This window comes from Tamandua tetradactyla, chromosome 10 (assembly GCF_023851605.1).
Source record: "Tamandua tetradactyla isolate mTamTet1 chromosome 10, mTamTet1.pri, whole genome shotgun sequence".
Taxonomy (NCBI): Eukaryota; Metazoa; Chordata; class Mammalia; order Pilosa; family Myrmecophagidae; genus Tamandua; species Tamandua tetradactyla.
In genome coordinates, this window is record NC_135336.1 from 101,530,394 (window position 1) to 101,552,318 (window position 21,925).

General features: G+C 38.9%; 1 protein-coding gene across 1 annotated transcript in view; it reads left to right on the top strand.

Annotated features, from left to right (window-relative positions):
* Positions 1-21,925, top strand: part of LOC143647752 (nucleolar pre-ribosomal-associated protein 1-like) — a 74,015-nt gene that overhangs the window by 31,672 nt on the left and 20,418 nt on the right. Inside the window, exons 18-23 of the mRNA XM_077117510.1 lie at positions 5,645-5,703; positions 7,249-7,442; positions 8,412-8,522; positions 9,253-9,316; positions 11,804-11,975; positions 19,588-19,690. Coding sequence (XP_076973625.1) covers positions 5,645-5,703; positions 7,249-7,442; positions 8,412-8,522; positions 9,253-9,316; positions 11,804-11,975; positions 19,588-19,690 — 703 coding nt within the window. The remainder of the gene's footprint in view (positions 1-5,644; positions 5,704-7,248; positions 7,443-8,411; positions 8,523-9,252; positions 9,317-11,803; positions 11,976-19,587; positions 19,691-21,925) is intronic.

A 21,925-nucleotide genomic window follows, 5' to 3' on the forward strand; every position in this document is an offset into this window, starting at 1 on the left:
GAGTGGCAGGTTGGGGACAGCACCTGAATCTGTGGGCCATCTTTGATCAGGAATGAGTGTTGGATTTTGTCAAATGCTTTTTTTCTTCATCTACTGAGACTATCAAGATTTTGCTTTTTAAGCCCGTAATAAGGCGGATTATGTTCTTTTTTTAAATTTTTTTGTTTATGTTTTACTAACTTTGTCAACTGACTTGGTCATGATGCCTCCATTTAATATACTGTTGAATTCAATTTACTAATATTTTGTTAAGAATTTTTCCATCTGTATTATGAGGGATATTGAATTGCAATTTTATTTTCTTTCTTTCTTTTTTTTTTTAAACATGGGCAGGCACCGGGAATCGAACCCAGGTCCTCTGGCATGGCAGGCAAGCATTCTTGCCTGCTGAGCCACCGTGGCCCGCCCTGTAATTTTATTTTCTATAGTGTCTTAGTCTAGTTAAGTGATCAGGGTAATACTGGCCTCATAGAGTAAGTTGGGAAGAGTTTGTATAGATACAATATTATTTCTTCCTTAAAAGTTTAGTAAAAATAAAGTCAGCTGGGTTTGGAGTTTTCTTTTTTGGGAGGGTTTTTACATGTTCAGTTTATTTTATCTATGTAGGACTGTTCAGATTATCTATTTCTTTTGGAGCTTTCAAACAGTTAATCTACTTCTAAGTTGTTTAATTTATTGGCCTGAAGTTGTCCATAATATTATGTTGTTATCCTCTCAATATTTGTAGAATCTACAGTGATGTTACTTTTCTCATTCCTGATGCTAGTAATTGGTGTCTTCTCTTTTTCCTAAAAGTCTGGGAAAATTTTAAGTTTTGTTAATCTTCATGTAGAACCAACTTTCTGTTACTGATTTTCTCTGTTTTCTTCCTTGATTCTTCTATTTTCTTTAGATTTAATTTGTTCTTCTATTTATAATTCCTGAGGAAAGAAATTGAGGTCACCAGTTTTAGACCTTTATTCTTTTCCAATCTAGACATTCAGTGCTATAAATTTCTCCATAGCTATTACTTTAGCTGCATGTCACAATTCAATACATTGTGTTTTCATTTTCATTCAGCTATAAAGAAGTACTTTGTAATTTGTCGTTTGATTTCTTCTTTGGTGACTATTTTAGAAGTGTATTAATTTTCATTTATTTGGAGATATCTTCCAAGTATCTTTCTGTTGCTGGTTTCTAAGTTAATTTTGATCATAGAATATCAAAGAGTGTCAAAGAATTCACCAAATGCATCTAAGAAGATACTTTGCATGATCTGAATCCTTTTACATTTATTGAAAGATGTCGTTTATGGTCTAGAATGTGGAACATTTGGCAAATATTCCGAATACATTTGGAAACTGTTTTTCTGCTATTTGTGCATGAAGTATTATAAAACATTTCATTAGTTCAAGTTGGTAATGATGTTAAAATCTAATATTTAAGGATTTTCTGTCTCCTTATTCTGTCAATTTTTGAGAAAAGGATATTGAAAACTCTAATAGTGGATTGTCTATTTCTCTTTACAGTTCTTTCACTTTTTGCCTCATGTATTTTGAAATTCTGTTATTTAGGTGCATATGTGTTTATGATTTTGTTTCCTTTTAATGAATATCCTTAATTTATATCTTTTGTCATCTTGAAATGACCATCTTTATCCCTACCAATACTCTTTGCTCTCAAATCTATTTTAGCCAATTGAGCTTCATTTTGGTTGGTGTTATCACGATGTGCTTTTTTCCATGTTTTTAATTTTAACCATTTGCATCTTATTTTAAGTGTATTTTTTGTAAACAGCATATATTTAGGTCTTATTTTTTATCCACTCAATTTACCCTTTAAAGAAGCGTACTAAATATGAAGGAAAGTCTTTTACTTTTAGCTGTGTTGTCGCCATTTCCTGTGTCCTTCATTCCTTCTACTTGAAGGGCTTCATTTAGCATTTCTTTCCTTACAGATTTGCAGGTGAGGAATTCTTTCAGCTTTTGTATGACTGAAAAATAATGAATTTGCCTTCATTATTAAAAGATATTTTCACTGGGATAGAGAAAAGGTTGACTTCTTTTTTCTTTTAGTCTTAGGTGTTGCTTTATTGTCTTCTGGCTTGTGTTGTTTCCAGCTACTGTCCTTACCTTTGTTCCTTTCTACATTCTGGGTCTTTTTCTCTGTCTGCTTCAGGATTGTTTCTTTAGGTTGCTTTAAGCATTTGCTTATGATGTGGCTTGATGTCATTTTCTTCAAGTTTCTTGTTCTTAGAGTTCACTGGGCTTCTTGGCTCTGTGGGCTTATGGGTTTTATCACGTTTGGAGACATATGGTTGTTATTTGGGGCCATTATTTCCCTCTATTAAAGCATCCTGTTAGACTTTTAAAAAAAATTTTATTAATAAAACCAATCAACCTAAAATATGAACATTCTTTTTTTATCACATAGTTGTATATTCATCATCACGATCATTTCTTAGAACATTTGCATCAAATCAGAAAAAGAAAATGGAAAAAAATTCATATATACCATACCCCTTTCATTGATCACTAGCATTTCAATCAACTAAATTTATTTTAACATTTGTTCCCTCTATTTTTTATTTATCTTTAATCCATACATTTTACCCCTCTGTCCATAAGGTAGATAAAAGAAGCATCAGACACAAGGTTTTCACAATCACACAGTCACATTGCGAAAGCTATATCATTATACAATCATCTTCAAGAAACATGGCTACTGGAACACAGCTCTACACTTTCAGGCAGTTCCCGCCAGCCTCTCTGTTACGCCTTAACTAAAAAGGTGATATCTATTTAATGCATAAGAATAACCTCCAGGATAACCTTTCGACTCTCTTTGGAATCTCTCAGCCATTGATGTTAGACCTTTTTTAGTGTTATATTTTTGTGTAGGAATAGTTAACACCCTGAAAGCTAGCATATTCCTTGTTGCATGGTGTAAAATTGCATTAAAAGTCCTACAGTTTATGACTTGGCTTTAAACTCTGAACTCAGGTATGTAAGTTGTTAACCTATTTGTTGTAAATACATTTGATCAAGCAGCATGTTAATTTGATTGAAAAACTTTATAACCTTTACTTTCAGGCTTAATTAGTTTGTATTACAGGTTTGTGAATTTAAGGTACATAGGAACCCAGACATGGGGGAACTAAGAAAGAGGAATGTTCCCATGATCTAAAGAGAGCTGAGCTGTAGATGGTGGTGCTATGCTTGCCAGCTCTTGATTTACCAGGAATATTTTTGCCTGCTATCATGTCATCCCCTCTACCCAGCAGTCTGGCTTGAATATTAAGTGATAGTCCATGCATTTTTAGGGATTTGTGTTCTCAAGGCAGCTTCCCTCTTTACCCCTCTTTTCTTTTAATTGAGGTATAATTTACATACAGGCCATAAGTGTATAGCTTAATTGGTATTGACAAATGCATCTATCCCTTGACTCTATGCTCTTATCCAGAAGATACTCTCGTCATCCCAGAAAATTCCCTTGTGCCTCTTCTCAGTTAATCCCTTCCCTCCAAAAAGAATCTTATCACCATTAGGTTAGTTTTGCTTGTTTTAGACCTTCATATACTTGGAATCATATCGTATAACCATATAATATGTGTACTTTTTTGTGTCTGGCTTTTATGCTTTTCAGATTTCTCCATGTTGTGGAGAAACATTGTGTTTCTTTTTATTACTGAGTAATGTCCCATTTTATGACGTCCTCCTTTTCCCCTCCCTAAATGAAGAGTTGGAAATAGTGGTGCTTGTGATTATAAAACTAGCCTAGACTCATATTGCAAATGCAAGTGATGAGAAAAAAAAAGCATGAAGAAGAAAATAAAAGTCTCCCTCTACCCAGAGCCCTTCCCAGTACAAGTTTGTGACTATCCTTTTGGACATCTTGCTCTGTGTGTGTGTGTAACTCATGTATAAATGGGATCATATGATGTATACTGTTTATGATCTGGTGGTTGTATATGTGGATCTACACTGGCCCTCTTGGCAGTGTGATCCTCTTCCCCCCTGTGTTAATTTGCAAGCTGCTAGAATGTGATATACCAGAACTGGAACGGCTTTTAGAAAGGGAGAGTTAATAAGTTACAAGTTCACAGAACTAAGCCTATAAAATTATCCAAACTAAGATACCAACAAGAGGTTACCTTCATTCAAGAAAGGCTGATGGGTCAGGAACACCTCTGTTAGCTTGATAGTCACGTGGCTGACATGTGCTGGTCCTTTGCTCCTGAGCTCTGTTGCCTTCAACCTCTATTCCTTTGGGGTTTCCTCACTTTGCATCTCCAGGGCTGGCTTTCATCTCTTAGTTTCCCTTGACGCTTTCCAGGTTTTGGCTGCTTAAGATTTCATGGTGATGTCTGCTGGGCTCCAAGCATCTCCAGACATCAGTGTCTCTGTTCTCTGAAGCAACTGCTCTCTCTGTTGGCTCTGAGGCTCCTGCATTTCTGACTCTCTCTCCAAAATGTTTCCTCTCTTAAAGAATTCCAGTAAAATAATAAAGACTCACCTGGAATGGGTGGAGTCACCTCTCCATCTAATCAAAGGTCATGCCTGCAATTGCATGTGCCATATCTCTGAGGAGATACTCATCAAATTTCTGATCTACAGTGCTGAATTAGGATTAAAAGAAATGGCTGCTCCCACAAGAATCAGGATTTAATCCTAAATCAGGATTAAACCATGGCTTTTCTGGGGTACATAATACTTCCAAACCAGCACATTCCCAGATTTACTGGGATGCATGTCTGCAGGCGTACAAACTGGACCAGTGTTATTTTAAAGAATACTGTGATGGACATGTTGCATGGTCTGCCCTTGCGCACTTGAACGTCATCTCCTTCAGGTGAATTCCTAAAAGAGTAACTGCTAGGGCAAAGAGAAAACATGTAAAAATGTAAGTATATGAGGTATGACCCAGATGAGGAGATCCAGCTGGTCCTGGTATTTCCATCATAATTTTCTGGCACTGTGGTCCATCATTTCGCCATCCTGGTGGAGGCAGCAGCCTAAGCACACGCTGTCCTGAGCTGTTCTCTGACCCCACCCTTTAGTTTCCCATTCAGCAGATCTCTTCATGTGGTCTTTCCAGAACCGTGACCTGGGGACTAGCTGAAAGTTTCTTTGTCAGCAGTTGAAGGGATTTTATTTGCTATTTAATGAAAAGTTAATTGTAAATCAGTGGTGTCTGAAATAGTAGACAAAGGAAAAAAATTACAGGGCTACTCAGCAAATTTCTTTTTGCCCATTTGGTGGTCATGGTTATGCAAATAAAATGTCATTGCTACTAGTGCAATTAAGTAAAAAATTGCATGCTTTTGTGGATTGTTCAGGTAACTATTTTTTAGTGGCTCTAATTTTCATCCCACATTCTTGTTTTAGTTTTTGCTTTAAGGCCAATTTTGGTCCTCCTCCCTTGCCCCATATGTTTGAGCTCTCACCCATTTATCAAGAATGCAAAAAGAACAGTAGACTCGCGAACATTAAACAGGAAGGGATGTTGAAGTTCCCCCTTTTCAACTCTGATCACACATTTTACAGAACAGAAATGTGGGCCCAGAGAGGTTGGGACTTTTCTGAAAATTACCCAGCTGGATTATTTAGATATTTAAAAAATTAGTGGTGATATTTCATATATGTATTTTTTGCTTTATTCATAGCGATCACTTAATGAAGTTGATCCTGGTGATTGGCAGAAATTTGTGAAAACTGGACTCAAGTAAGTTGTTTTATTTCAATAAAAGTATAAATGTTGTTAATGCGAAGCCAGTTCAGTAGCTATTGGCCTACCAATAAAGCAGGTGTGGTGGAGCAGGTGCAGTCCAGCTTTAGAGACTGAAGATGTGATACACATTATCAGAGAAGTTAAATGACTTGGCTGTTGACAGGCAGTATACTTCTGACATCAACAACCTTCAAAAAAACAAAGGAATAGTTTTAAAACATGTAAATGTGTAGAGAATAACATAGCAGCACCCAGATTTACTAAATGCTAATAGTTTTTTATATTTGTCCGAATCTCTTCCTCCTTTGCTGAAGGTCATTACTTTTCCAAGGATGAGCTTTGTCATTCCCCTGAGGGTGATGATATGTTGATTTTGCATCTGTATGTCTCTAAACAATAAGTAATGTTCTTTAATATGTTTAATGTTTTACACAGATATCTCATTCTTTATATGTATGTTATCTTTTTTCATTTATATGTTTATGTATTGGAACTATAGATCTGTGTCATTTTTCCAGCTGTAGTATATTCCATCATAGGATTGTGTCACAGTTTAGGTAATCAGTCCCCATAATTCGTGGACTTCCTCATCTCTCTCCTTCCCCCCCTTCAACAGTTTTCCATTAACCACATCTCTCAGTGCAAATATGAAGAGTTTTGGGGGATGGGAAGACTTTCTGTTAGTTTACTAGATGTTCAAATTGCTTTCCAAAGTCATTGAGCTAATTTGTACTTACAGCAGTGTGCAAGAATTCCATTTACCCTCATCTTCACAAGCACCTGATGTGATCAGACTGTCGTTTTTGCCAATTAGATAGTCAATAAACTGTATTTCATTGTGGCTGTATATCTCCCAGGTTATTTATGAAGCTGAAACATGGAAAAATATACAAGGGGAGAGAAAAAAGGGAAGATGACTCATAGGTTACTAGCAGCTATAGATTATCATTATGGAGTATTGCCATTTCTTTTGGCCTTTGGTTAATTTGTTTTTCTAGAAATGCCTACGACATGCGAAATGATTCTTAACATTACTCGCATGTGACTAAAAAGCTTATTTTTTTGAGCGCATGATGCTTTCATTGCCTTAATGGGTTTTGAGGGAATTTAAGGCATAGAAAACACACTCCTGAACCATGTAATTGGAAGGTCTGCAACTGGAAAGAGGAAGGAGGGAGGAGAGAGGCAGTCATATGAGAGATGCACTGGGGGCCCTGAGTATCGTCTTTATCCAGACTCAGCTGTTTTGCAGCCTCTTGGCATTTCAGCTAAATAGCGAAATGTTTGTATCATCAAGAAAGTAAATGCACTGCACCTCTCCTTTGTTGCTAGGAGCACTCCCTGTGATGGGCAGAGGGGTAGGTCTGTGATGCAGCAAATGATATAATCTAGATGATGAGTATATATGTAGTCATTCAAATTCTCAACTTTGTGGCATGTTTGAGAATTTTTTTAATGAAATGTTGAAAAACATTTTTAATTGTTTCCTTTTAAATGAAATTCTCCTTTAGTGAAGCTCCTTTTTCTTCTTGCCTCTAGGTTTCGGTATCAGGACCACACATTTTTAAAGACCCTCCATGCTGCCATTCAGCTCCTGTATTGCCAGGATAGCTCCCTGTGCATGAAGCTTGTCCCACTGCCAGTGCTGCACATGATGCTCACCCAGCACTCACTGTTTCTGCCAACTCTGCTGAAGTCCGAAGAGGAGGAGAATCCAGACAGTCAAGTAAAAGGTGACCCCCACCCACCATTACAGACAGAGATTTTACTTCCTGGTCTCATCAAACTGGTTGTGTACCAGTGCTCATCTCTTACATGTTTTCAGAGCTAAGAAACCATTATTAAGGCAGTAGGAAAATATTTTGTTTCTGTCAAATCCAAGCCCAAGAAATGTTTCCTTTCATTTTGGTTCAGACAATAAGTGCATCTCTGCTTCCCAGGCCTTTTCTGGCTTGCAGAAGTTATGGTTGAGGTCTTATTGTCATATCATGAGTGAGTATTAAAAGAAAATGTGGATGTCTGACTGAGAGAAAGGGCTCAGTCGCATGAAACTTCTCAATGCAAGATTGAAATGTTTAACAAGGGAAAAAGTTAGACTTCTCTATTGACAGTTCATTGCTGGAGAACACTTAAAAGTCCAAGTTTGGTCTCCATCCTAATCCAGTAAGAATTGCCTGAGTGCCCACGAGTATCTGTAGGCCACAGGAAATGTCTGAGAGGATGTTCGGTTAGGTTCTGCCCTGCCAGGGCCATGGTCTGCTTTGAGACAAAATTAACGCCTAAAACCCATAGAAACCACCATGAAGTCAGTCCGTAATTAACTGCTAAATTGGAGATGACCATTTATGCAATGGTGTATATGGGTGCTGGGAAAAATAAAAAAAAAAAACCCTTCTATTCAGGCAAGAAGAGAAATATTAGAGCTTTGGTAATATAATCATTAAGGGAAATTCTTAGATTTAAAAATCTTTGGCGGAGTTAACATTTTTGAGATTTAAAATTGGGGCGAGAGCTGATAATCAGTCCCTGTCAGAAATCTAGGAGGAGATTGATGATAAAGGCAGGTTTATTTATTGTTTGGCAGTGGTGAAGTGATGTTCTAAGAGCGATATTATTCAGCGAAGGATATTGCAGAACATTTAAATTTTTCCCACTGCACTTCCCTCTGCTCTGCTGGGCATTTCAATGCTGATTTCTTCTAGAAGCGCTGGTGGACATAATGTCAACGGTGGTAGAGATGTGCCCCTCGGTCTGTGAGAGCAACCACTTTGCAGTGTTTCTTGGGGCATACGGTGCCTCTCTCAGCATCCTAGGTGAGTGTGTGAGGCCCAGACAGTGTGACCTGGAGTGTGTGAGGCCCAGGTGGTGTGACCTGGAGCGTGTGAGGACCAGGTGGTATGACCAGGAATGTGTGAGGCTCAGGCGGTGTGACCTGGGAGTGTGTGAGGATAGGGTGGTGTGGCCCAGAGCGTGGGAGGACAGGGCAGTGTGACCTGGAACCCGTGAGGCCTGGGCAGTGTGAGCTGGAGTCTGTGAGGACAGGACAGTGTGACCCGGAGCGTGTGAGGCCTGGGCAGTGTGACCCGGAGCGTGTGAGGACTGGGCAGTGTGACCCGGAGCGTGTGAGGACTGGGCAGTGTGACCCGGAGTTGTGAAGCCCAGGCGGTGTGAGCTGGAGTCTGTGAGGACAGGACAGTGTGACCTGGAGCGTGTGAGGACAGGGCAGTGTGACCTGGAACCCGTGAGGCCTGGGCAGTGTGAGCTGGAGTCTGTGAGGACAGGACAGTGTGACCCGGAGCGTGTGAGGACAGGGCAGTGTGACCTGGAGCCCGTGAGGCCTGGGCAGTGTGAGCTGGAGTCTGTGAGGACAGGACAGTGTGACCCGGAGCGTGTGAGGACTGGGCAGTGTGACCCGGAGTTGTGAAGCCCAGGCGGTGTGAGCTGGAGTCTGTGAGGACCTACAGTGTGTGAGAACCAGGTGTTGTATCCCAGGGCCCTAAGTAAGGGGTTCAGCTTTCTGAATAGACCTCATTTGACTCCTAGACCAGAAGATTTTACTTCTCCTCCGGGCGTATGAGAAGAACCACCTCAGCCTTGTCAACTTCAGGTGAGTGTTGGCCTGGATGTGGGGCCCTAAGGGCTTTGAGGCCACACACCCCAGTTTCATGCTCACAGCTGCACAGCCAGGTCAGCATTTGAGCTTTCCTCTCATTCCTTTTTTACTTTTTTTGAAGGAGAGAGATAGGTAGAACCCCCGCTTTGCTCACCTAACAGCTCTGGTCTAGGCAGCTGAGGAAAAGCTTGACCTAGCACCATCAAAGGATGGTCTTTGTGGGCAGGTGGCTGCCTACCAATCTACCTCCAGAATTAACTCCTGGCTCAGGTGCCTTGTTTTCATTTTGTTTTTTCTGAAAACCTTTGTCTTCATGCGTTCCCTTAGATGGGATTGCATAGAAGATGGGGATATCGAGGGAGTAGAGTGAAAAGTGCTAACTGGACGTTAATCCTGTTCTCTCCTCTTCTCGGTGTGTATGTGCATGTGTGTGTCTGTTAGTCTGTCTCTTTCTGTCTGTCTCTCTCTGTAGCTCTTGTCTGCCCGCTTCTCTTTCCTTCTGTTCTTTCTCCCCTTCTTCTCTATCTCTGTCAGTCTCTTTCTATCTTAATGTTGTTCCCCTTTTCTCCTTCTCTTTCTGTCTGTCTTTCCTTTGGGTTTTCAGGGGCTGCTTGCCAATCTCTTTGGCAGCTCATCTTTGGGCCTGAGGGCCTGGAATTGATGGCTTTCACTGTGGCCCCTGCCCCAACTCAGGTTTCCTGTCTCTACAAGTGCAGGGGTTAACTTGGTCACATGTGCAGTTCATAAAAGACATCTTGGGGCACTTCTCTTTGCTGCCCTAAGTTTTTATTTTAATCCCTTTCTTTTGGGACCAGCTCCCTAAAACCAGTCCAGTGTGTACATGAAGAAGGGTTTGTGTTCAGATAAGGAATGAGCTAATGGGGTCAATAAAAATAGTTCATGAGATCTCTGCAGGAAAAAGAAAAACATTTCTTAAAAAAAAAATACTTTTTTTTTTTTAAAAAAATAGAAGCTCATTAGCCCAGAATTCTCCTTATTCCCTCCCAAAAAGAGACAAAACAACAGAAATAAAAATATTTTCTATCCTTTTAGGGTGTTCGGGCCTTGGCTAAATGTTCTCTTTTTCTTCCCCTTATGATCTGACCTTATCTCTTACTCTTTTGGAGTTGGTGGTTCTTCATTTGTGCCCTTTCTGAGGTTGAACAGTCTTTGTGTACATGAGGGAGAAATGAGAGCAAGTTGGAAGCCAATTTTTTAACCTTATTTTAAAATAATTTCAAACTTACAGTGCAAAACCCATACAGAGAACTCCAAAATACCAGATACCCAGATCCACCAGCTTTTAATGTTTTTCCATACCTGCTGAATCATTCTACCTGTCCATCTGTATCTTCCTATTTATTTATCAGTTTGCTAAATGTTTGAGAGTAGGCTCTGCATCATATTCCTTGAACACTTAATACTTCTGTTTACATTTCCTAGGGACAGCGATATTCACTTTATGTAACCACTGAAGTAGTTACCAAGTTCAAGAAATTCAACGTTGAATTATACAGTCTGTGCTCCCGAAGCAGTTGTTATCACAGTGAAGAAAGAGCTCTTCTAACTACCCCATTTCTGTATTAAAATGCCCTTTAACTCAGAGATTAAAGAAAGTCAAATGAGGTTGCCCTGGGAATAAACTTTAGTTAGAAAAGGAGTAGGGTTTCAGCTCCCAAGAGAAAGGGTTATGAATGAAGAATGCAGGGCTCACTGGGCTCTCTGATATGGCACTCAGCATCCTTTCCTCCAACTCAAAATAAAAGTCACAGCCACATTCTCAGATTACGGAACAGGTATGAGTTAGGGAGCGACTTTGGGGGCCTCCATCTTCTTGCAGTAAATGGTTGCCATTACAAGGGGGATATCCAGTGGGGTTATATCCACTGCCTCACCTGCCTGCCTGCCAGAAACCAGGGCTGACGGAAAACCTTCTTACAAAGGGATTTTCTACTTTTTAAACTTTTCTGTTATTTTCATAGAAACGAGTGTATTTAGAAGAATTCCATTTAGAAAACTATAATACCTACATATAAAGGTATTGTGCTCTGCCCTATTGAGACTAACAAAGAGGAAGAGACTTAATCTTACCCTCTGTTGAGGGTGCAAGCCTCCTGAGTTGAATTCTTTTTTAAATTGCCTCCTGATTCACACCACTTGGTTACATTGTTACATTGGAAGAGCCCAAACCAGCAGTTTGGCTGCTACATTATTCTGAAGACTGAGTGGATTAATACATAAAAGGCTTTGAGTAGTGCCTGGTCCAGGGTACACTCGGTAGGATTAGCTCCCTCCATCATCATCAACACTGTCACCACTACCCACCTCACTGGCTGGTATGGGGATTGTGGATACGGTATGTGGCATGCTATGAATAGTACCTGGCCTGTAGTAAATGCTAACTATCACTGTTATCATCATTTTGATTGCTTCCTTTCCTGGAGGGGCCCTGAGGCCAGTCTGCTCTCCCTTCTGCTCCAGGGTGCTGCTGTGGGGCCCGGCAGCTGTAGAGCATCATAAGACGTGCCAGAGCCTGGGCAAGTCATTATGGCGGCAGCCGAGTGTTGGGGACATCCTTCGCCTGCTGGATCGGGACCGCATGCTGAAGACCATCCTCCATTTCCCCCAGAACCGGAGGCTGCTGCTACCTGAGGTGCAAGACGCACTCACCACCCCCCCTTGCTGGCCGATGGCAGAGCAGTCAGGGAGCATGCATGGTGGTGGGACAGAAGTGTCTGCCCCCTTCCTCTCTGAGAGTCCCATTTGAGCCCTCAGCTTGATCACACTGTAAAATACAAGCACTGCTTTTCTTATTTAATTTTTTATTAGGTAAGATTCCAACCATATTTGAAGATAGAGAGACTGGACCGCATATCCCTATTAGCTTTAACGGTTAGCAGCACTAACCAAACTTGTTTCATCCCCGCAAATTATTGTAAAACAAATCCCAACATCATTATCACACTTTTTTTTGAGCCATTTTTTAAATTAATTAAAAAATTTTTTTTTTTATTAATTAAAAAAAGAATTAACAAAACAATTAGAAATCATTCCAATCTACATGTACAATCAGTAATTCTTAATAACATCACATAGTTGCATATTCATCATTTCTTAGTACATTTGCATCGATTTAGAAAAAGAAATAAAAAGACAACAGAATAAGAATTAAAACAATAATAGAAAGAAAAAAAAACAAAAAAAACAAAAACAAAAAACCTATACCTCACATGCAGCTTCATTCAGTGTTTTAACATAATTGCATTACAATTGGGTAGTATTGTGCTGTCCATTTCTGAGTTTTTATATCCAGTCCCGTTGTACAGTCTGTATCCCATCAGCTCCAATTATCCCTTCTCTTTTTTTTTTTTTTAATTAATGGAAAAAAAGAAATTAACCCAACATTTAGAGATCATACCATTCTACACATGCAATCATTAATTCTTAACATCATCACATAGATGCATGATCATCATTTCTTAGTACATTTGCATTGGTTTAGAAGAACTAGCAACATAACCGAAAAAGATATAGAATGTTAATATAGAGAAAAAATAAAAGTAATAATAGTAAAATCAAAACAAAACAAAACAAAACAAAACAAAAACCTATAGCTCAGATGCAGCTTCATTCAGTGTTTTAACATGATTACTTTACAATTAGGTGTTATTGTGCTGTCCATTTTTGAGTTTTTGTATCTAGTCCTGTTGCACAGTCTGTATCCCTTCAGCTTCAATTACCCATTGTCTTACCCTGTTTCTAACTCCTGCTGAACTCTGTTACCAATGACATATTTCAAGTTTATTCTCGAATGTCCGTTCACATCAGTGGGACCATACAGTATTTGTCCTTTAGTTTTTGGCTGGATTCACTCAGCATAATATTCTCTAGGTCCATCCATGTTATTACATGGTTCATAAGTTTATCTTGTCTTAAAGCTGCATAATATTCCATCGTATGTATATACCACAGTTTGTTTAGCCACTCTTCTGTTGATGGAGATTTTGGCTGTTTCCATCTCTTTGCAATTATAAATAATGCTGCTATAAACATTGGTGTGCAAATGTCCGTTTGTGTCTTTGCCCTTAAGTCCTTTGAGTAGATACCTAGCAATGGTATTGCTGGGTCGTATGGCAATTCTATATTCAGCTTTTTGAGGAACCGCCAAACTGCCTTCCACAGTGGTTGCACCCTTTGACATTCCCACCAACAGTGGATAAGTGTGCCTCTTTCTCCGCATCCTCTCCAGCACTTGTCATTTTCTGTTTTGTTGATAATGGCCATTCTGGTGGGTGTGAGATGATATCTCATTGTGGTTTTGATTTGCATTTCTCTAATGGCCAGGGACATTGAGCATCTCTTCATGTGCCTCTTGGCCATCCGTATTTCCTCTTCTGAGAGGTGTCTGTTCAAGTCTTTTTCCCATTTTGTAATTGGGTTGGCTGTCTTTTTGTTGTTGAGATGAACAATCTCTTTATAAATTCTGGATACTAGACCTTTATCTGATATATCATTTCCAAATATTGTCTCCCATTGTGAAGGCTGTCTTTCTACTTTCTTGATGAAGTTCTTTGATGCACAAAAGTGTTTAATTTTGAGGAGTTCCCATTTATTTATTTCCTTCTTCAGTGCTCTTGCTTTAGGTTTAAGGTCCATAAAACCGCCTCCAGTTGTAAGATCCATAAGATATCTCCCAACATTTTCCTCTAACTGTTTTATGGTCTTAGACCTAATGTTTAGATCTTTGATCCATTTTGAGTTAACTTTTGTATAGGGTGTGAGAGATGGGTCTTCTTTCATTCTTTTGCATATGGATATCCAGTTCTCTAGGCACCATTTATTGAAGAGACTGCTCTGTCCCAGGTGAGTTGGCTTGACTGCCTTATCAAAGATCAAATGTCCATAGATGAGAGGGTCTATATCTGAGCACTCTATTCGATTCCATTGGTCGATATATCTATCTTTATGCCAATACCATGCTGTTTTGACCACTGTGGCTTCATAATATGCCTTAAAGTCAGGCAGCGCGAGACCTCCAGCTTCGTTTTTTTTCCTCAAGATGTTTTTAGCAATTCGGGGCACCCTGCCCTTCCAGATAAATTTGCTTATTGGTTTTTCTATTTCTGAAAAATAAGTTGTTGGGATTTTGATTGGTATTGCATTGAATCTGTAAATCAATTTAGGTAGGATTGACATCTTAACTATATTTAGTCTTCCAATCCATGAACACGGTATGCCCTTCCATCTATTTAGGTCTTCTGTGATTTCTTTTAGCAGTTTTTTGTAGTTTTCTTTATATAGGTTTTTTGTCTCTTTGATTAAATTTATTCCTAGGTATTTTATTCTTTTAGTTGCAATTGTAAATGGGATTTGTTTCTTGATTTCCCCCTCAGCTTGTTCATTACTAGTGTATAGAAATGCTACAGATTTTTGAATGTTGATCTTGTAACCTGCTACTTTGCTGTACTCATTTATTAGCTCTAGTAGTTTTGTTGTGGATTTTTCCGGGTTTTCGACGTATAGTATCATATCGTCTGCAAACAGTGATAGTTTTACTTCTTCCTTTCCAATTTTGATGCCTTGTATTTCTTTTTCTTGTCTAATTGCTCTGGCTAGAACCTCCAACACAATGTTGAATAATAGTGGTGATAGTGGACATCCTTGTCTTGTTCCTGATCTTAGGGGGAAAGTTTTCAATTTTTCCCCATTGAGGATGATATTAACTGTGGGTTTTTCATATATTCCCTCTATCATTTTAAGGAAGTTCCCTTGTATTCCTATCTTTTGAAGTGTTTTCAACAGGAAAGGATGTTGAATCTTGTCGAATGCCTTCTCTGCATCAATTGAGATGATCATGTGATTTTTCTGCTTTGATTTGTTGATATGGTGTATTACATTAATTGATTTTCTTATGTTGAACCATCCTTGCATACCTGGGATGAATCCTACTTGGTCATGATGTATAATTCTTTTAATGTGTTGTTGGATACGATTTGCTAGAATTTTATTGAGGATTTTTGCATCTGTATTCATTAGAGAGATTGGTCTGTAGTTTTCTTTTTTTGTAATATCTTTGCCTGGTTTTGGTATGAGGGTGATGTTGGCTTCATAGAATGAATTAGGTAGTTTTCCCTCCACTTCGATTTTTTTGAAGAGTTTGAAGAGAATTGGTACTAATTCTTTCTGGAACGTTTGGTAGAATTCACATGTGAAGCCATCTGGTCCTGGACTTTTCTTTTTAGGAAGCTTTTGAATGACTAATTCAATTTCTTTACTTGTGATTGGTTTGTTGAGGTCATCTATGTCTTCTTGAGTCAAAGTTGGTTGTTCATGTCTTTCCAGGAACCCGTCCATTTCCTCTAAATTGTTGTATTTATTAGCGTAAAGTTGTTCATAGTATCCTGTTATTACCTCCTTTATTTCTGTGAGGTCAGTAGTTATGTCTCCTCTTCCATTTCTGATCTTATTTATTTGCATCCTCTCTCTTCTTCTTTTTGTCAATCTTGCTAAGGGCCCATCAATCTTATTGATTTTCTCATAGAACCAACTTCTGGCCTTATTGATTTTCTCTATTGTTTTCATGTTTTCAATTTCATTTATTTGTGCTCTAATCTTTGTTATTTCTTTCCTTTTGCTTGCTTTGGGGTTAGCTTGCTGTTCTTTCTCCAGTTCTTCCAAATGGATAGTTAATTCCTGAATTTTTGCCTTTTCTTCTTTTCTGATATAGGCATTTAGAGCAATAAATTTCCCTCTTAGCACTGCCTTTGCTGCGTCCCATAAGTTTTGATATGTTGTGTTTTCATTTTCATTCGCCTCGAGGTATTTGCTAATTTCTCTTGCAATTTCTTCTTTGACCCAGTCGTTGTTTAGGAGTGTGTTGTTGAGCCTCCACGTATTTGTGAATTTTCTGGCACTCTGCCTATTATTGATTTCCAACATCATTCCTTTATGGTCTGAGAAAGTGTTGTGTAAGATTTCAATCTTTTTAAATTTGTTAAGACTTGCTTTGTGACCCAGCATATGGTCTATCTTTGAGAATGATCCATGAGCACTTGAGAAAAAGGTGTATCCTGCTGTTGTGGGATGTAATGTCCTATAAATGTCTATTAAGTCTAGTTCATTTATAGTAATATTCAGATTCTCTATTTCTTTGTTGATCCTCTGTCTAGATGTTCTGTCCCTTGATGAGAGTGGTGAGTTGAAGTCTCCAACTATTATGGTATATGAGTCTATTTCCCTTTTCAGTGTTTGCAGTATATTCCTCACGTATTTTGGGGCATTCTGATTCGGTGCGTAAATATTTATGATTGTTATGTCTTCTTGTTTAATTGTTCCTTTAATTAGTATATAGTGTCCTTCTTTGTCTCTTTTAACTGTTTTACATTTGAAGTCTAATTTGTTGGATATTAGTATAGCCACTCCTGCTCTTTTCTGGTTGTTATTTGCATGAAATATTTTTTCCCAACCTTTCACTTTCAACCTATGTTTATCTTTGGGTCTAAGATGTGTTTCCTGTAGACAGCATATCGAAGGATCCTGTTTTTTTTTTTTTTTTTTTTTTAAAGTATTTTTGTTTATTTTATTATTTTTTGTTTGTTTGTTTGTTTTTTACATGGGCTGGGGCCGGGAATCGAACCGGGGTCCTCCGGCATGGCAGGCAAGCACTCTTGCCCGCTGAGCCACCGCGGCCCGCCAGGATCCTGTTTTTTAATCCATTCTGCCAATCTATGTCTTTTGATTGGGGAATTCAGTCCATTGACATTAAGTGTTATTACTGTTTGGATAATATTTTCCTCTAACATTTTGCCTTTTGTATTATATATATCATATCTGATTTTCCTTCTTTCTACACTCTTTTCCATATCTCTCTCTTCTGTCTTTTTGTATCTGACTCTAGTGCTCCCTTTAGTATTTCTTGCAGAGCTGGTCTCTTGGTCACAAATTCTTTCAGTGACTTTTTGTCTGAGAATGTTTTAATTTCTCCCTCATTTTTGAAGGATAATTTTGCTGGATATAGGAGTCTTGGTTGGCAGTTTTTCTCTTTTAGTATTTTAAATATATCATCCCACTGTCTTCTAGCGTCCATGGTTTCTGCTGAGAAATCTACACAAAGTCTTATTGGGTTTCCCTTGTATGTAATGGATTGTTTTTCTCTTGCTGCTTTCAAGATCTTCTCTTTCTCTTTGACCTCTGACATTCTAACTAGTAAGTGTCTTGGAGAACGCCTATTTGGGTCTAATCTCTTTGGGGTGCGCTGCACTTCTTGGATCTGTAATTTTAGGTCTTTCATAAGAGTTGGGAAATTTTCAGTGATAATTTCTTCCATTAGTTTTTCTCCTCCTTTTCCCTTCTCTTCTCCTTCTGGGACACCCACAACACGTATATTTGTGCGGTTCATATTGTCCTTGAGTTCCCTGATACCCTGTTCAAATTTTTCCATTCTTTTCCCTATAGTTTCTGTTTCTTTTTGGAATTCAGATGTTCCATCCTCCAAATCACTAATTCTATCTTCTGTCTCTTTAAATCTATCATTGTAGCTATCCATTATTTTTTCTATGTTTGCTACTTTATCCTTCACTTCCATAAGTTCTGCGATTTGTTTTTTCAGTTTTTCTATTTCTTCTTTATGTTCAGCCCATGTCCTCTTCATGTCCTCCCTCAATTTATCGATTTCATTTTTGAAGAGGCTTTCCATTTCTGTTTGTATATTCAGCATTAGTTGTCTCAGCTCTTGTGTCTCATTTGAGCTATTGGTTTGTTCCTTTGACTGAGCCATATTCTCAATCTTTTGAGCGTGGACAGTTATCTTCTGCTGCTGGCGTCTGGGCATTTATTCAGATTTCTCTTGGTGTTGGACCCAGCAAGGTTGTAATATTTTTCTGTGAAATCTCTGGGTTCTGTTTTTCTTATCCTGCCCAGTAGGTGGCGCTTGTGGCACACGTTTGTCTGCGGGTCCCACCAGTAAAAGGTGCTGTGGGACCTTAAACTTTGGAAAACTCTCGCCGTCCTGGGGGTTCGCTAGCCGAAGCGGCTTGAGCCGGCCCAGGGTCCGAACGCAGGGAGGGTTGCTGGTCGCCGCAGCCAGGGAAAGAGCCCGTCCGAATTTCCTAGTCGGCCCTGGGCAACAAGCGTGGCGGGAGGGCGCCAGCGGCAGCGGCCCGCCCGAGAGAGTGCACGTTCCCCGGGAGTCACGGGGTCACCGTTCTCCGCGGCCTGGGGGTTTCCGATCCAATTCTCTCAGTTGGTCCGGGGGCTGCGCGTGGTGTGGGCGCCAGTCGCCTTGGTTTCAGGGGACCACCTCTCCAATTCTCCCAGCCGGCCCGGGAAGGGGGAAGGGAGTAACTCCGGCCGCTTGCCACCCCGCCTGGTAAGGCCCGCGCGCCTCGGCGATCTCACCCGAGCTGCTTCTCTCAGCCAGCCAGCCATTCCAGGATGGAGTACGCTATCTTTTTTATCTCTGTTGTGGCTTTGGGCGCTTTCTGTATCGTTTCTACTCCCCTAGTAGGTGTCCTGGAGAAGCAATTTTTAAATTTTTAAAAAAAATATAACAACAGACTCAAACATTCTTAACTTTTGATCATTCCATTCTACATTATAATCAGTAATTCACAATATCATCACACAGTTGCATATTCATCATCATGATCATTTCTTAGAACATTTGCATCAATTCAGAAAAAGAAAGAAAAAGACAACAGAAAAAAAATCATACATACCATACCCCTTACCCCTCCCTTTCATTGATCACTAGCATTTTAATTTAAATTTATTTTAACATTTGTTCCCCCTATTATTTTTATCCCATGTTTTACTCATCTGTTGATAAGGTAGATAAAAGGAGTATCAGACACAAGGTTTTCACAATTGTACAGTCACATTGTGAAAGCTATTTCATTATACAATCATCTTCAAGAAACGTGGCTAGTGGAACACAGCTCTCCATTTTCAGGTAGTTCCCTCCAGCCTCTCCATTACATCATGACTAAAAGGTGATATCTATTTAATGCATAAGAATAACCTCCAGGATAACCTCTCGACTCTGGAATCTCTCAGCCATTGACACTTTATTTTGTCTCATTTCGCTCTTCCCCCTTTTGGTCGAGAAGTTTTTCTCAGTCCCTTGATGCTGAGTCTTTGAGCCATTTTTTAATGCTCTTAAGCATTCAAAATAACTTTTTGCTCTAGAAAATAGCAGGTAAACATTTGCATGAGATTTTATTTATGAGGTTGAATAAGCACATTTCTGCTTGTTTGGGCTCTTCCAGGATGCTCAGGAACGGATCATTAAAGATGGAGGCGCAGTGGATTACAGTGACCTTTATGACCCCTGCTTTCTACTTCATCTCTTCAGTGAATTGACCTGGCCAGGTAAGCCCAGCCTTCTCTTAGGAGGACGGTCCCCTGTGTGTGGCTAATGCATAATGACGGGGACTTAACATAGGTTGGATTTCTTACCAAGCAATAGTCAGCTTAATTTTGAAAATAATTTTTGAAGGATGTTGAACTGACTTCTCACCTTTTCATTTGGTGAATTTTCAGCAGAAGTAACAGTTGATATTTTGAATATACAGTGATATTTTAAAAAATACTTAATTATAAAATCTGGGTATGTCCGTTTATTCTTGATGCTTTCCTAATTTTTAAATGACAAATATTTTCTGCATTTTTACTAGATAGTGGCCAAATATCAGAAGAAAAGAGAAATTTTATACTTGAGAATGAGTCAGAACCTGCTGAGGCTAGCCTTTTGTTGGCTTAAGAATATTTCTGGAATTGCATTTTGTGTCTGGAGCCTGAGGGTTGGCAGTCTTTGTGGATGAATAGGTGGGAGGGTAGAAGGAATGAAAAGGTATGAACATATACACATATTACTGAAAACAGATTTATTTTCTCATGTCAGTCTGGTCTGTTAGTTTTAGGCATTCTGATAGGTGTCTAGTGATACCTTATTGTGGTTTCAGGTGCAGTTTTGTAATAGCTGACGATGTTGAACTTCTTTTCATGTGCTTATTTGCCATCTGTATGTCCTCTGGTGAAATGCCTGTTCATGTCTTTTGCCCAGTTTCTGATAGGATTGTTTAGTTTTAATACTGTTAAGTTTTTTTCTTTTTTTTTGGTGTGGGCAGGCTCCAGGAATTGAACCTGGGTCTCCAGCATGGCAGGTGAAAATTCTGCCACTGAGCCACCATTGTACCACCGTACTGTTAAGTTTTGAGCAGTCTTCGTATGTTCTAGATATTTAGTCCTTTGTCAGATTTGTGGTTTCCAAGTATTTCCTCCTAAGTCTCTAGCTTATTTTTCCATGCTCTGAACAGGGTCTTTCACAGAGCAAAAGTTTTTAATTTTGACGAAGTCTACTTTTTCAATTTTTCCTCTAGTGGATTATGCTGTCAGTTCTAAGAATTCTTTCCCTATCCTGAAGAATTTCTCCTGTGTTTATTTCTAAAAGTTTCATAGTTTTACATTTTGCATTTAAGTCCATGATTCATTTTGAGTTAACTTTTGTATAAGGTGTGAGGGTTAGGTCCAAATTCACTTTTTTGCACCTGTCCACTTGCCCCAGTACCGTTTTTTGGAAGGCTGTCTTTCTCAGACAACAGAGAGATAGATGGTATTTGGGGGTTTGTATTATTTTTGTGATTTTAAAATATTTCTAATTAAAAAGTTTTTTAAAAAAAAGAAAGGAAAGCTGTATTTCCTCTATTTGAATTGTCTGTGCACCTTTGTGCAGGTCTATTTCTGGTTTTAGTGGATGAGAGATTTCAAACAGCATTAAGAAGTTATCCTGGGGGTTATCGTTATGCATTATATAGATATCCCTTTTTAGTTTTTGGTATATTGGAGTGACTGAAGGGAAGTATCTGAAATTGATGAGCTGGTTCCAGGAGCCTTGACTCTTGAAGACAGTTGTAAAAAGACGTAACTTTTACAGTGTGACAGTGTGATTGTGAAAACACATTCCCTTTGTGTCTTTGTCTTTGCTTCTCCCAGTACCATGTCTTTTTTCTTTACTTTCTTTTTTTTAAATCTTTTTGTTGACAAATCTTCACACATATATTCCATACATGGTGTACAATCAGTGGCTCACAATATCATCATATAATTGTGTGTTCATCACCATGATCATTTTTTAGAACATTTGTATCACTCCAGAAAAAGTAAAAACACTCATGCATGCTATACCCCTTACTCCACACCCCTCCCTCTCATTGACCACTAGTATTTCCATCTACCCAATTTATTTTACCCCTTATCCCCCATAGTATATATTTATTTTTTATCCATATTATTTTACTCATCTGTCCATACTCTGGATAAAAGGAGCATCAGACACAAGGTTTTCACAATCACACTGTCACATTCTGAAAGTTACATCTTTACACAATTATCTGCAAGAGTCAAGGCTCCTGGAACCAGCTAATCAATTTCAGATATTTCCCTCCAGCCACTCCAATATACCAAAAACTGAAAAGAGGTATCTGCATAACGCATAATGATAACCTCCAGGATAACTTCTTAATTCTGTTTGAAATCTCTCATCCACTAAAACTTTATTTTGTCTCATTTCTCTCTCCCCTCTTTTGGTCAAGAAGGCTTTTCTCA